General features: G+C 33.5%; 1 protein-coding gene across 8 annotated transcripts in view; it reads left to right on the top strand.

The window, feature by feature from the left end:
- The window catches only part of LOC134383794 (sodium channel protein type 1 subunit alpha), a 74854-nt gene extending 61928 nt beyond the window's left edge, over positions 1 to 12926 (top strand). For all 8 annotated transcript variants that reach the window (XM_063105257.1, XM_063105223.1, XM_063105214.1 and 5 more), the window contains 6 exons: positions 2024 to 2305; positions 4705 to 4758; positions 6330 to 6467; positions 8123 to 8227; positions 9905 to 10175; positions 11749 to 12926. In XM_063105257.1, coding sequence (XP_062961327.1) covers positions 2024 to 2305; positions 4705 to 4758; positions 6330 to 6467; positions 8123 to 8227; positions 9905 to 10175; positions 11749 to 12926 — 2028 coding nt within the window. The remainder of the gene's footprint in view (positions 1 to 2023; positions 2306 to 4704; positions 4759 to 6329; positions 6468 to 8122; positions 8228 to 9904; positions 10176 to 11748) is intronic.
- The last annotated feature ends 1816 nt before the right edge of the window (positions 12927 to 14742 follow it).

Here is a 14742-nt window from a genome sequence, read left to right as displayed (position 1 = left end):
ATTGGCATCTAAATTCTCTGGTAATCATATTAGCACATGTAATTATATTAGTTGGATTGACATGACGTGTAGGTGGCCAGGGAAGTTAAAACTAGAAATGTAGATTGTGGAATGATATGAATACCAAGCTAAGGAAAATACTTGGTAATCACTGGGGAGCCCTGGAATAATTTTAGAGCAGGATTTGGGGGAGACTAATTCATCTTACATGGATTAAAGGAAGGTGACTCTGACTGTAGTGCAGGTGTGAAGTAACAGGGCACTGCTAGGATGGTCACTGTGAGAATGGAAAAGAGGTGAGGAAGGTGAGAAGAGTTTTCTAGAAAGAAGTGTGAGACCTATATACTAATGTGAAAAGAAATATAGGTATGGGTAATTACTCTAAACTAGGTGTTGAAGGTAAAAATACTGATTTTCATACGTACTGTGTGTAGAAACAGCATTTTGATCTGTTCCATTTTGATCTGTTTCAACATTTTGATCTGTTTTGGATGGTAAACAAAATATTTAGAAAAAGAGCAAAATAAATAATAATTTGATTTAAGCTTATAAGTTTCTAATTCAAAAGAAATTTAATTATATCCACACATTTAAAATGAGGTATAAAACAGGTTTATTTAGTCAATTTTACTAATGCAGACAGTCAAATAAGATAAGAAAAGGTGCTATGTCTCAGTTTGGTAGGCTGCATAGGCCGTGTCATCTGGTTCCGCCTGGATAACTCAACCCAAATTAATTTTTTCATGTTCATTCCCCACCTTTGTCATTACTGGCTTTATTATTTCCTTTGGCCCACTTATCACACTGTTTTGTATCCCCAGAAGGCCAAGAGTTGTCTAGGGCTCAGAAGTATAAGGAATTGTCTCATGTATTTTCTTTTCACACAGGCAATCAAAAAACTTTGTTGTAGAAATGCACTGGCATCAAAAGACAGATAGAAGATATTCTGATGCCTGTTGTTTACTTTGGATCAAATTGACAATAACAGAGGTACATAGGAAGAATTAAACTTAGCAATTAATATTCAAGTCTGAGGCATCATCTGTCACATAGCACTTTCGGGCTTGTCTTTATTTTCCCTCTTTCCTACTCATGTGCAGATCCAATGGGAACTATGGAGGAAGAGGCAAGGACAGCCATGCCTACAGTGTTGCCAAATATGAAAACTCAGATTTTTAATTTGTGGTACAGAAATAAAGATAAGAGGGGGAATACATGCTTCCATAAAAAAAAAAAAGTAGATAATAATTTAGCACCAAACTTCATGTAATCACATCAGATTTGGGAACTATGTATGGCATCCCTCCATTTCTATTTTCCTAAGAAAATAATTCTATTATGTTTCATTTAAAATAAGTTTATTGAATTAAACTCAGTAAATGAAACAACTGACATGACTGGAGCTTGAAATAAACGATGTGATGATCTAATGAAATACATAATGCTAAATTGTCTTGCTTCTTACGCAAAAATTATTATTAGTCATAGCGATGCATGAATAATTAAGGACAAGATTCTATTAGGTATTCAATAATATTTTTATATTTGTACATCTGAATTTTTCATTTATTTTAAAAGTATATTGATCAAATTAACTCATGTCCAAATATTTTAGTTTCGTTCTTTAATATATTGCCTTTTATAAATGAGTTAATCTTATGAGTAGGATTTCCTACATCTCTTTTTTCTATTAAACAGCACATATTCTGACTCCATTTGGCAACAAGTTTCTCTGATTTTGCTTTTTCTTTAACCATTTAGTACCTCTCCCTTCCTTTTTTTTAAACCATTTTTTTCATTTCTCTGTTATATTGCCTGTATTTGTTTCCCTACATGTATTGCTTAAGAAAGAATAGATTCCATTTTAAGTTGTTTTTTTCTTTTACTTTGCTTTTAAATATCCTAGAACAAGTAGTCTTGATAAAAGAAAAAAAACAGAAAGACTAAAGTTTACTAGGGGAATGTCTTTCCTTTTTTAACTGATACGAATCCTGACTTTTCTTTTTTTCCATTTGTGTATTAGGTGGTTGTGAATGCCCTTTTAGGAGCAATTCCATCCATCATGAATGTGCTTCTGGTTTGTCTTATATTCTGGCTAATTTTCAGCATCATGGGCGTAAATTTGTTTGCTGGAAAATTCTACCACTGTATTAACACCACAACTGGTGACATGTTTGACATCAACGATGTGAATAATCATTCCGATTGCCTAAAACTAATAGAAAGAAATGAGACTGCCCGATGGAAAAATGTGAAAGTAAACTTTGATAATGTAGGATTTGGGTATCTCTCTTTGCTTCAAGTTGTAAGTGAACACTATTTTCTCTGAAATTGTTTATTGTTTGGAAGAATAACAAAGTAATGACATACATCTACTACTTAGTTACTAAGAAGAAAGTTTATAAATACTTCTTTTTTTCTAATTTTGACTTAGTACAAGTTTATGAATCCATAAGTGGAAACTTTATTACATGTAAGCACTGCAGACATAGTTAATAGTGGCCAGGTATTCCAGTTCTTTCCAAAGATCTTTTTCTCTTTTTTCTCATATTTTCTTTTCCATATTGCTCTCTCTTTCCATATGAACAAGTTGATTAATAAATTGTTAGCTTCGCTATTTGTTTTCTACTGTAAGTGGAAAGCTTGTTTCACTGATATGTCACCCCCCCAAACACACACACCTAACCCACCTGATTGGATTGTAACTAATTGGTGGGAATTAATTGCTGCTGAGTTACATCATTTGGGTTGAAGATTGAGGAATGATATTTAAGTTTTAGGATTAGATCCTCTTGGTGAAATGAAAGTAATACCTGGAAGTATCTGGACACAGAAATGAAACACAAGCAACTGGTAGGCGGTGTCTCCCCTTAAATGACCTTTCAACACCATTATTTAATTCTATTTTATCTTAAATATTAATGTTTTCACTACTGAGTATCTAAGACTGGATCTCTAAGAAAAATAGTTCATTCTTAAAACACAAATGATCGTAGGCCTTTAAACATTTTCATTCAATGCTGCTTTTAGCTGCAGCTGCATCACAACAAAGCAGTAAATAAAACAAGTCCAGTGTACTTGAAAAACATAGTAAAAATACTGCACTGTTTTGGCCGCTGAAAACTCAGCTTTAAAAAAAATAAAAAAGCTGTATAATTTCTTCCCTTGTGGTACAGAGTCTTTACGGCAGAAATCTATTTCTGTTCACCAGGGTTATGTTTCCAATTGCTCAATGAGGAGACTAAGCAAACAAACCTACACTGGTCAATACTATTTTGCAGCTTTTTCAGAGGTGTCTGTCCTGTGATCACTTTACAAATTCTTTTCACCTGTTTGTTGGAAATTCTTATTTCTCTTCTGGACATTTTCTAGTCTACTCTGAATGTTCATGTAACTAAAATAGGAATTTTAAAAATCTGTCAATATGATTTCTTTAAATATGTTAGTAGAAACATATTTCCTTGGGCATTTATCCTAACTCTTAACTAATAACCACACTTGTAAACATCACTAAAACATATCACTTCATCATAAAATTGAGGAAAGAAAAATTGAAAATTTTAAGCAATTTTTAAAAATTGCTAAGTGATTCTGAAAATATCAATTGAAAGCCATTAAATAAATTCTGCAACTAAATAAAAAAAAAAACACTAAAATACTGCTTCATATTTGGCTTTATAAAGAATTATCTCTGTTGATTAGCAATTCATTGAAATGGTTCCTTGAATCACTTTTTTCCTCCTTACCAAGTGTGCAATGGACTTGTTCTATCGTTGACTTGAGCCATTGACACACTCAACATTTCTCTCTTTTATGCGCAAAAACTTCTATTTTCACCTAAGAATCATTAACTTCTTATCACTCATCACACACACCCTCGCTTGGCTTTCTTCTCATAACATCTACCACTTCACAAATGTTAGTGTTATAAAAACAAAGACATGTTGTGACATATACTGAAAACTTTGCTAAGCACCCTAGCTGATGAATAATCCTCTCAGGCCCACAGGGCTCAAAATTCATGTCCTAGTACAAATCATTAATTAGTACGTTATTAGACTTGGGATCCTTTTTTAACCTGTCAACGCCAAGTGTCTACCATACTATTTTCCGCTATTTTTTACCCATATAAACTAATTCTCTTCAAGAACTAGAGAAGTAGAATATAAGATTATTTCTGAATGTTTTGCTTCAAAATTCTCAAAAGGATGGCTGCAACTTTGACCTTATATATACTTGTATGATCCTTAGATTATTACAGTAAAGAGAAATCTTAAACTTTCAGTCTCTTTGACCACCTTGCAGATAGATTTTAGCAGATGATCATCAGGTCTAAGTTGTAATTATTTGGGTGCTACAGGTAATGTCAAGAGTGTTGGCATTTGCAAGGCTTTCTAAAAGTGTTCCACCAAATTTTAATCACACTTTAAATTTCATGATTCTATGAACTCTAAAGAATTGAAAAGTACTTGTGAGTTGACTATCAAGCAGAACAATATATCAAATGATCATTTTGTTTATTATGTGTTCTAGAAATTAAAGGTCTTACTAAGATATTGTCTTGGTCAAAACCCATGCAAAATTTGTTTTTAAATATCTTTCAAAAATACTCCTCTTAAAAAATATATCTGTAAGAATATTTATTAAACATTTATTTTTAATTATTTTTACTCCAAAGTAAAGCATGCATGTCCTTTTTAATAGGCCACATTTAAGGGATGGATGGATATAATGTATGCAGCAGTTGATTCCAGAAATGTAAGTATTCCTTCTATCCTAAGTCTTTTCATAATATGGATCTGGCACTTAAATTAACTCAACAAAGTGTGAGCAACCAAATGAAATAATTCTACATTGATTAAAAACATTCAGGAAAAATATGACTCATGTTAATATTTAATTATAGCAATGTTTATCAGATAGATCTTATCAAGGTAAATCAAAACATGAATTATTTTGAAAGTCAAACAAAAGTAACATAAATTCATATATTTAGGAAATCATAAATATTCTTCTTTTAAAATTTTTTCTATCTTGATTCCTTTTTATCCACAAATTATATAATCAGCAATAATTTTGATATGCAGGAGTAAATGTGAAAATATATATGATTGCCATGAGTAGTTGAGTAGTTTTCTATACTAGACAGCATGAAAAACTTATAGATATTGTCCTGGTAGCTTTAGGTTTCTGTAATAGCCTCTTTCAAATAATCATATTTCAAATCAGGCAAAAAAAATTCTTTTATATGATTTGAGAGTTAATAAATTTACTGGAGCTTTTAACAATGCTGTTCACTTCCATAGCCAAGAGCATTAAGTTTGTATCACCAAAGTAAAGACCTACCTTATTCGTTTCCAGTCCCTTTCTAGCTTCAAGACATGAACTAAAACCCATGATCATTCCAACTTTGCTCTTCAAAACTTTGTAAAACTTGGTATTTTCTATTAGTCTTAATCTTTCCATTCTTAAAGTCTCATCTGTTTAGTCTACAATCCTAACGAATAACTTTCCATTCGTATAGTCTTGAAACTGACCTGATAGAGTTTGGTTTTATCTTTCTTGAAGTGCACTTCCCATATATGGCTATAGTTTTGTGTTGCATACCTTCCTGATAATCTCCGGAGTTGTGTTATTTCACTTTGTTACTTTTATTTTGTTTGTGTGTTTGGTTTGTTTTAACTCCGTCATCTTTAGAAGGACATGAATCTATTAGGGAATTATCTGTAGCAATTATTTTACCCCTTTCCAAAATTATAAGTGATAGCTCAGTGCCTATTTGTTTTAAATACAATTTAGAGATTAAATTATTAAATGAGGATTTATAAAATGAACTTTCCAGATATGTTTACTCAATCTGAAAAACGAAATAAATATTATAATGTTAAGGTATCATGCCAAACATCTTAATGAGTAACTCAATTCTTATTTGCTACATAAATTCATGCATACATGAATGATTGTTTCTAAATATCCAATACATATTTATAGAAGTAAAAGTTGTTATTAATAATTTTTAAATTTACTAAAATTCAGTACCTTAAGTACGTGCCAAATTTATGACATTACTGTCCAAATAGCAAAATATTAATTGTATTTATAGTTACAAAAAATAGACTCTAGAGTATCACAATAACAATATTTTTCACATGAAAACATCCCTAACAGCTAATTTCAGAGATTTTTTCAGAGGTGGTTGATTCAGGAAAAAAAAAAAAAACTGCTAAAATATTATTAAGAATATTATTTTCTATTCTCATGAAAAAGCACCAATGCCATTTTCAGCATTAAAATGTTATAATATTTTACAAAATATTCTCCTTCGGTAGGTGGAACTCCAGCCTCAGTATGAGGAAAGTCTGTACATGTATCTTTACTTTGTTATTTTCATCATCTTTGGATCCTTCTTCACCTTGAACCTGTTTATTGGTGTCATCATAGATAATTTCAACCAGCAAAAAAAGAAGATAAGTGTTTCTAATATTTTCTCTCCCATTGAGGTAGAAAAGTTATTTGAAGTGTTTTGTTCATCAAATGAGAAATTGAGTTCAGAAACCACATGGAATATATATTCAAACATGTTTTTGCTTTCTCCCCCTCTGCCATCCACTACCCTTCTCTCTCAGGCTGTAGAAAGCTAAGAATAACTGTGTTCTACACTCCGGTGCACAGGTTCATAAACTTTCACTTCTCTCTTTTTTTTATTATTATTAAGGAGCCACATTCTCTGTCTTTTGAAAGAGAATAACTAGAAAAGAACTAGAAAAGAACCCAGGATTATACCCCTTTCCCCAAATCAACGTGATGTTTTATACCTACAACTTCCCACTCTCCCTTAAAATATACTTTCCAGCTTAAACACTTAGAATATGCAAGAAATTAGACACCAGATGTAATCTTCTAGTGTTTCTTTTCACACTTTTTTCTTCGTTGGGGTTTTTTTTTAATATATCCCCACTTCTTTCTCCCAGATATTTAATTATAAGCTATCACTTCCAGTCTTGAATTGAACAACTTTTTATTTTCTGTATTATTATTTGTAAAGCCCATTTTATTGTCCCAATTATTTATACGCATTATAGAAAGTGTGGAAAGTAAACTAATATCATCACTTGAGAGTAACCACTGTTTATATTTTACATTTTTCTGTTCAAAGTGTTTTTACATATATTCTGCTATTAAAATTATTTTTAATAGAGAAAAATTAAAGTCTCTTTTTGACTTAACGTAAACATTTTCCCATTTTGTTAAAAGGCTTCATATGCACTTTACCATAATTTGGTTAACCATTCCCCGATAGGCTGACAATTTAGGTTGTTTCCAATCTTTGATAATTTAAATAGTGCTTTGTCAAAAGTCTTTATGCCAAAATGAAAAAAAAAAATATTGAGTCTAATTATTTCCGTAGGATGAATTCCCAGAGTGAAGTATTTTGCTTGCCTGAAGTAATATAGCCATTTAAATTCCCAAATATTGTGTATGAATGTGCCCACGTCACTGCTCCCTCACTGGGCTACTCCATTTCCCTTATTAGCCTGTGTCCCAAACCTCTGTACCTACTAGCCTGTCCCATACCTGCCATGCTCATCATTTCTAATTTATCCCCAAACTCTTCTACCAACTCGTCCAGTTTTCTTTCTATTCCTTTACTCCAATTCTTTACAGAGTTAAAATGGCTTTCTAGGAATAACGTCAAACCATCTTGCAATATACATATTTTTTAACTCTTTGCTACATGTGAATAAGAAAATCATTGTCTTTAACTTCAGAAAGGTAGTATGTGTAGTGTAATGAACCAAGTATTTAGTGTCTTGGTGAACCAAATTTTATGACTCAATGAATATATGGTATTGGGTAAAATACTAAACCTCTCAGAATTTCTGTTTTTTCTCCATAAAATATAATAACAATAATGTTGATTTTAAACAATGTGGGAATTAAGTAAGGTTATAGTATCCAAAAAGTACTTTTAATTTTTCAAATTTAAAATTCCAGGCATAATTACACTAATTGGTTGAGTTTTGCATTTTCTTTCTTAACTGTCCCTTTCTTATGTTTAACATTGAAAAATTATGTGTAAAGGAATATAGTTTTAACCAGTTCTGATTTTTCTTTTCTATACTTTGGAGGTCAAGACATCTTTATGACAGAAGAACAGAAGAAATACTATAATGCAATGAAAAAATTAGGATCAAAAAAGCCACAAAAGCCTATACCTCGACCAGGAGTAAGAAATACCAAATGATATGGGAAAAATTAAAAACATTCATAAGTATTCTCACAGAAGAGAAAGCAGCTAACATTTTCAGCAGCAAAAACTTCCTCCACTTTTAGAGCATCATTAATGTGTATCTTTTATGGTAATAGTAAAAATGAAAAAATAAAAAACAAGAAGAACTAGAAAATGCACCCTTGTCTTCAAGGGATTTAGAACTGCACAACTAGAATCCAAACTAAATGGCCAAAGGACACACAGGCCATGTGATGTTCCTATGTGTTGATCATGTGACTCGAGATTAGTTGTGAAGTAATGTAAGGGAAAGGAGTAAACCTTTGGATGGAGCTAAAATACATGTAATTTTTTACTAGATTAAGAAGTTGATGAAGTGTTTAGTGAAATAACACCCTACTTTCATTTTCAGAAGAGGTACTATAAGTTTTGGAATGGAAAGAATTCCAGTCTCTATTTTTCATATGTATGGCTATAAAGTCAGAAATTACTAATGTCTAGGGAAGTCAGGGTCAATAATTACAATTCATGATGATAAATAACAATTCTCATGTTTCCATGTTGAACCAAATAAAATGCTGTGAAAATGGAGAGGCCTTATCTCATACTATGATGATTTTTATGATGAAGATTTGTGAGGTTGAAACAATTCCTGGGGTGCATCCAAGAACAAAATACTAGTGAACATTCATACTGTGCTAGCAAAAGGTGTTGTTCCTGAGAATGATGAGGAACATATAGTTTCCTCTGTTAAGGTTTAGCACTGAAGGTAGAAATGAGTCAACTGTGTGTAGAAAAACATGTAAGATAGGAAATATTCACAGAATTTTTCAGCAGCCCAGGGAAATAGGCATACAATGACCTGCAGTGACTGACATTGGCAGAACTAGGGAGAAGAACAGATAAGGGACAAGGGACATCAGTTTTTTGACATCAAAATGCAAGGAATGCCATTCTTCTAGCTTTTTACTACCCATTTAAGTTTTCTTTTCCTGGAGCCATCTGCTCAGATTCTTGGCCATTCAGTGGGCTTTCTCCCACCCTGGGATTTCCCGACATTTCCTTTTTGCTGCATCTGGGATTACTTTAGATCTGTTTCTCAAGAATCCCTATAGTGTAAAAGCCTTGTGAAGCATCAGCATTCTCTGGCTGACAATGTTAGCAAAGGCTGTTTGGTGGAAGAACACAATATTGTTATACATGGGATTTAAATGCATAAAGTTATAGGTATGTCCTGAAATTTTCAAGTAACCTTTAAAAATTATTTGAAAATAAGACAAATGAATTGTTAATAGATACTATATTTTTAAATAGCTGCATGGTCCATCTGGTAAAGCAGAACCAAACATACTTCTTAACTTCTCATAATCTTAAGATGTTGATATGCATTGTGTACCTCTGAGAGAATTATATACGAAGCAGTGTTTCTTATCAGAAGTGTTTCTTGTCTTCTTTGGACAAGGGATTGTTATTCTAAGGAATACACTTTGGTAAATAGCAATGTAGATAACTAAATTGTGAAAATTAATGTGCTAGAAAACATCTATTACCAAAATCAGGGCCAATGGCTGCTATGCACAATATTAGGAAGCCAATTAATGCAGAAAGTACTTATGTAGATGTTAATGTGCACAAAACTCCTCTGTTGCTGAAAGCATTTCTGTTTCTCTACAGAACAAATTTCAAGGAATGGTCTTTGACTTCGTGACCAGACAAGTCTTTGACATAAGCATCATGATTCTCATCTGTCTTAATATGGTCACAATGATGGTGGAAACAGATGACCAGAGTGAACACGTGACTAGCATTTTGTCACGCATCAATCTGGTCTTCATTGTGCTGTTCACTGGAGAATGTGTGCTGAAGCTCATCTCCCTCCGCCATTATTATTTTACCATTGGTTGGAACATTTTTGATTTTGTGGTTGTCATTCTCTCCATTGTAGGTAAGAAATATTTAAATTCTCTTAAATTCAGCTCAATAAAAGTGAAAGTTGGAACAATCAAGTTTAAAAGTCATTACAATACCATCAGTTCACTAAGAAAAATAAATTTTTTAAAAAAATAGAAGTCATTCCGGCATTTGGAGATAACAACTGTGAATATTTTGATGCATTTCATTTAGGTGTGTTTGTTTTTCTCACAAGATGAGACTCCTACTATATACTGGTATTGTATCTTAATCTATCTATTTTAGGCACTAAGTATAGTAAAGCTTCATAGTCAGTATAGTAAAACTAATTGTGCTGTTGACTAAGATAAAAATATTTTTGACATGTTGATATTGAAAAGCCTATGCAATATCTAGATGGTTCTGTTGAGAAGAGGACTACAAATTTAGTGTTGTACTCAGGAAAGACATTGCATTAGAGACATAGACACGGAATCACCAGCATGTAGATAGTTGTGGAAGCTGGTTGCAAAATAACAAAAACATAGAGTAAAAAGAGAATAAAAGACCAAATGTTAGCATATATAGATGGTAGCTTCTTTACAGTTGTCATATAGAGATTTTCTAGATTGTCATGAAAATAGGTTTGTAGTAATGGTGCACAAGGGAAGTGAGGTGGCAAAGGGGCATCATTTAATCAGTCATATACTTCAAAGCCTGGAATGTACAACAAGCCTCTTGAGCAATAGCTCATCTCACTAGATACAACTGAGGCTTCAGTGAAGTACGGAAGTCTCAGTCTGTAGGCTTGAAGTAATCATTCTTCCTTAAACAAGATGATATTATTGAGTCAATATTTTACCATCCAATATAGAGCACCTTTTTGGGGCAGGTTTTCATGCCCTACCGCTCCCTTCACACATGCACACACACTTAGGCTTACTGTTTTCGGAATGAGGCATTTTAACTTGAAGGCATTTAGTTTCTTGAGCTTGTTTTTAGTACAGTCTTTATTTAAAAGGCAATGGAGATGATGTCAGACACAGGAAAGCAGAAAGACCATCAACCTTGCATACTTTTAGAAATGCAGCAGAACATACATAAATAAGTATGAAAGAATATTACAGTGGAAACAGAGAAAAGTGAAGTTCATGGAGAGATGAAAATAGCATCAAAAATTGCATATACTTTTAGATGGATAAGGAGTGAAGAGAGGATTTAGGATTTGACAATTTCATAAAAAGTAATTGTATTCATATAAACATGTGCTTATACTTCTGGCCACTGCTGCTCAGCCAGACTTGTGCTTTTTACTTTTTTTTTTTTTTTTCCAGATTCTGACTTAAGATTTTATGTAAACTAAAAATGGTTTATAAACATTCCTTAAAGGCAAAAAAAAAAGTACTATATTTCTTATAGTTGATTTTATTGCTAAATGTCAAAATCAAGGTTTATTTATAATGTATATTACATACAATTACATATACATATAATATGTCTATCATATTTAAAATTATGTAACTGAATTTCAGTACTCTGAATTTTACCTTAGAGGCTCAAAAGAAATGCAAGTATTATTTTAATGTATAATTTCTTCACTGGCTGGTATTCTCATTGTTTATCCACAGGTATGTTTCTTGCCGAGCTGATAGAAAAGTATTTTGTGTCCCCTACCCTGTTCCGTGTGATCCGTCTTGCCAGGATCGGCCGAATCCTGCGTCTGATCAAAGGAGCAAAGGGCATCCGCACGCTGCTCTTTGCTTTGATGATGTCCCTCCCCGCCTTGTTCAACATCGGCCTCCTGCTCTTCCTGGTCATGTTCATCTATGCCATCTTTGGGATGTCCAACTTTGCCTATGTTAAAAAGGAAGCTGGAATTGACGACATGTTCAACTTTGAGACCTTTGGGAACAGCATGATCTGCCTGTTCCAAATTACCACCTCTGCTGGCTGGGATGGGTTGCTAGCACCTATTCTTAACAGTGGACCTCCTGACTGTGACCCTAATAAAGTTAACCCTGGAAGCTCAGTTAAGGGAGACTGTGGGAACCCGTCTGTTGGAATTTTCTTTTTTGTCAGTTACATCATCATATCCTTCCTGGTTGTGGTGAACATGTACATTGCAGTCATCCTGGAGAACTTCAGTGTTGCTACTGAAGAGAGTGCAGAGCCCCTGAGTGAGGATGACTTTGAGATGTTCTACGAGGTTTGGGAGAAGTTTGATCCCGATGCAACCCAGTTCATGGAATTTGAAAAACTATCTCAGTTTGCAGCTGCTCTTGAACCTCCTCTCAATTTGCCACAACCAAACAAACTCCAGCTTATTGCCATGGATTTGCCCATGGTTAGTGGTGACCGAATCCACTGTCTTGACATCTTATTTGCTTTTACAAAGAGGGTTCTAGGAGAGAGTGGAGAGATGGATGCTCTTCGAATACAGATGGAAGAGCGGTTCATGGCTTCCAACCCCTCCAAGGTCTCCTATCAGCCAATCACTACTACTTTAAAACGAAAACAAGAGGAAGTATCTGCTGTTATTATTCAGCGTGCTTACAGGCGCCACCTTTTAAAGCGAACTATAAAACAAGCTTCATTTACATATAATAAAAACAAAATCAAGTGTGGGGCTAATCTTCTTGTAAAAGAAGACATGATAATTGACAGAATAAATGAAAACTCTGTTACAGAAAAAACTGATCTGACCATGTCCACTGCAGCTTGTCCGCCCTCCTATGATCGGGTGACAAAGCCAATTGTGGAAAAACATGAGCAAGAAGGCAAAGATGAAAAAGCCAAAGGGAAATAATAACAACAAATAAAAATAATTGGGTGACAAATTGTTTACAGCCTGTAAAGGTGATGTATTTTTGTCAACAGGACTCCTTTAGGAGGTCAATGCCAAACTGACTGTTTTTTCACAAATCTACTTAAGGTCAGTGCCTACAATAAGACAGTGACCCCTTGTTGGCAAACGGTGACTGTGTGTGAATTGGAGACGACCTTGACAGGAGGTTACTGTTCTCACTACCAGCTGACACTGCTGAAGACAAGAGACAAAATGGCTACTCAGACTGTAGGGACCAGTTTAAAGGGGTGTAAACCTATAATTTGGGGGATGTTTAACATGAAACACTTTAGTGTAGTAATTGTATCCACTGTTTGCATTTCAACTGCCACATTTGTCACATTTTTACAAAATCTGTTAGTGGATTCATCTTTTTTTTAATTCATATGTTGTTTATTATATGTGACTATTTTTGTAAACTGGGTCTCTGTTGAGAAATAGACTAAAGGACCTCTTTAAGAGGTATGCCATCTGGGGATTACAGCAACCACATGACCCTCCTATCTGCACAAAGGTGTGTTTTGCATGAGAGCATGCTGCACTTAGAGATCATGCATGAGAAAAAGTCACAAGGAAAACAATGAGCTCTAAAATTTTATCCATGTTTCTGGGAGGGGTAATTTGGTGATAGTTGGAGGTGCTTTGCTGATCTTGTTCTGTTAAATCTAGCCCCCTAGACCAGGTAGATCATTTGGGGGTAGACCATTAAATCTTAGCAGGTGCAAACATCATTCAAATGTCTGGAGTCATAAATGTTCTGTTTCTGCTTATTGTATTTTAAAAAACCTGAATAATGAATATTGGCCTCCACCCGCCACCCCCAGAACACTGAATTGACCAAAAGAACCCTTTATAAATTTCTGCTTAATCCTGCACTTTGTTTAGCCATCTTCAGCTCTCAGCAAGGTTGACACTGTATATGTTAATGAAATGCTATTTATTATGTAAATAGTCATTTTACTCTGTGGTGCATGTTTGAGCAAACAAATAATGACCTAAGCACAGTATTTATTGCATCAAATATGTACCACAAGAAATGTAGAGTGCAAGCTTTATACAGATAATGTAATGTATTCTGTATCATTATAGATAGTTTGGATGCTATCAATGCATGTTTATATTACCATGCTGCTGTATCTGGTTTCTTCCAGTGCTCAGAATCTCATTTATGAGAAACGATATGTCACAGCTAAAGTCAAGGAAATTGTTTAAAAGATCTCATTTCTTTAAGTCATTAAGCAATAGTTTATAGCACTTTAACAGCTTTTTGGTTATTTTTAAATTTTAAGTGGTTAACATATGGTGTATAGCCAGACTGTACAGAAATGTTTTAAAAAAACACTGCTTAATCTATTAAAAATGTGTTTAGAATTTTATAAGCAAATATAAATACTGTAAAAAGTCATTTTATTTTATTTTTCAGCATTATGTACATAAATATGCAGAGGAAATTATCTTCAGGTTGATATCACAATCACTTTTCTTACTTTCTGTCCATAGCCCTCACTTTTCTTACTTTCTGTCCATAGCCCTTTTTCATGGAAGAAATTCGTTAAATAAGAAATGAAAACCAGACTGGGTAATTGTAGATTTCTGCTTTTTTTAAATTACATTTGCTAATTTTAGATTATTTCATAATTTTAAGGGGCAAAATATGTTCACGACTCACATCCAAATTATGCTTTGCAGTTGGAGAAGGGTATAAAATTTTATTTACATTTCTGGTAGTGCCTACACTAACTGATTGAAGGTAGTGCTTATTTTTCATTTTTGTTCC

This window comes from Cynocephalus volans, chromosome 1 (assembly GCF_027409185.1).
Source record: "Cynocephalus volans isolate mCynVol1 chromosome 1, mCynVol1.pri, whole genome shotgun sequence".
Lineage (NCBI taxonomy): Eukaryota > Metazoa > Chordata > Mammalia > Dermoptera > Cynocephalidae > Cynocephalus > Cynocephalus volans.
The sequence above is the reverse complement of the archived record's forward strand: the minus strand, read 5'-3'. Positions and strand labels throughout refer to the sequence as shown.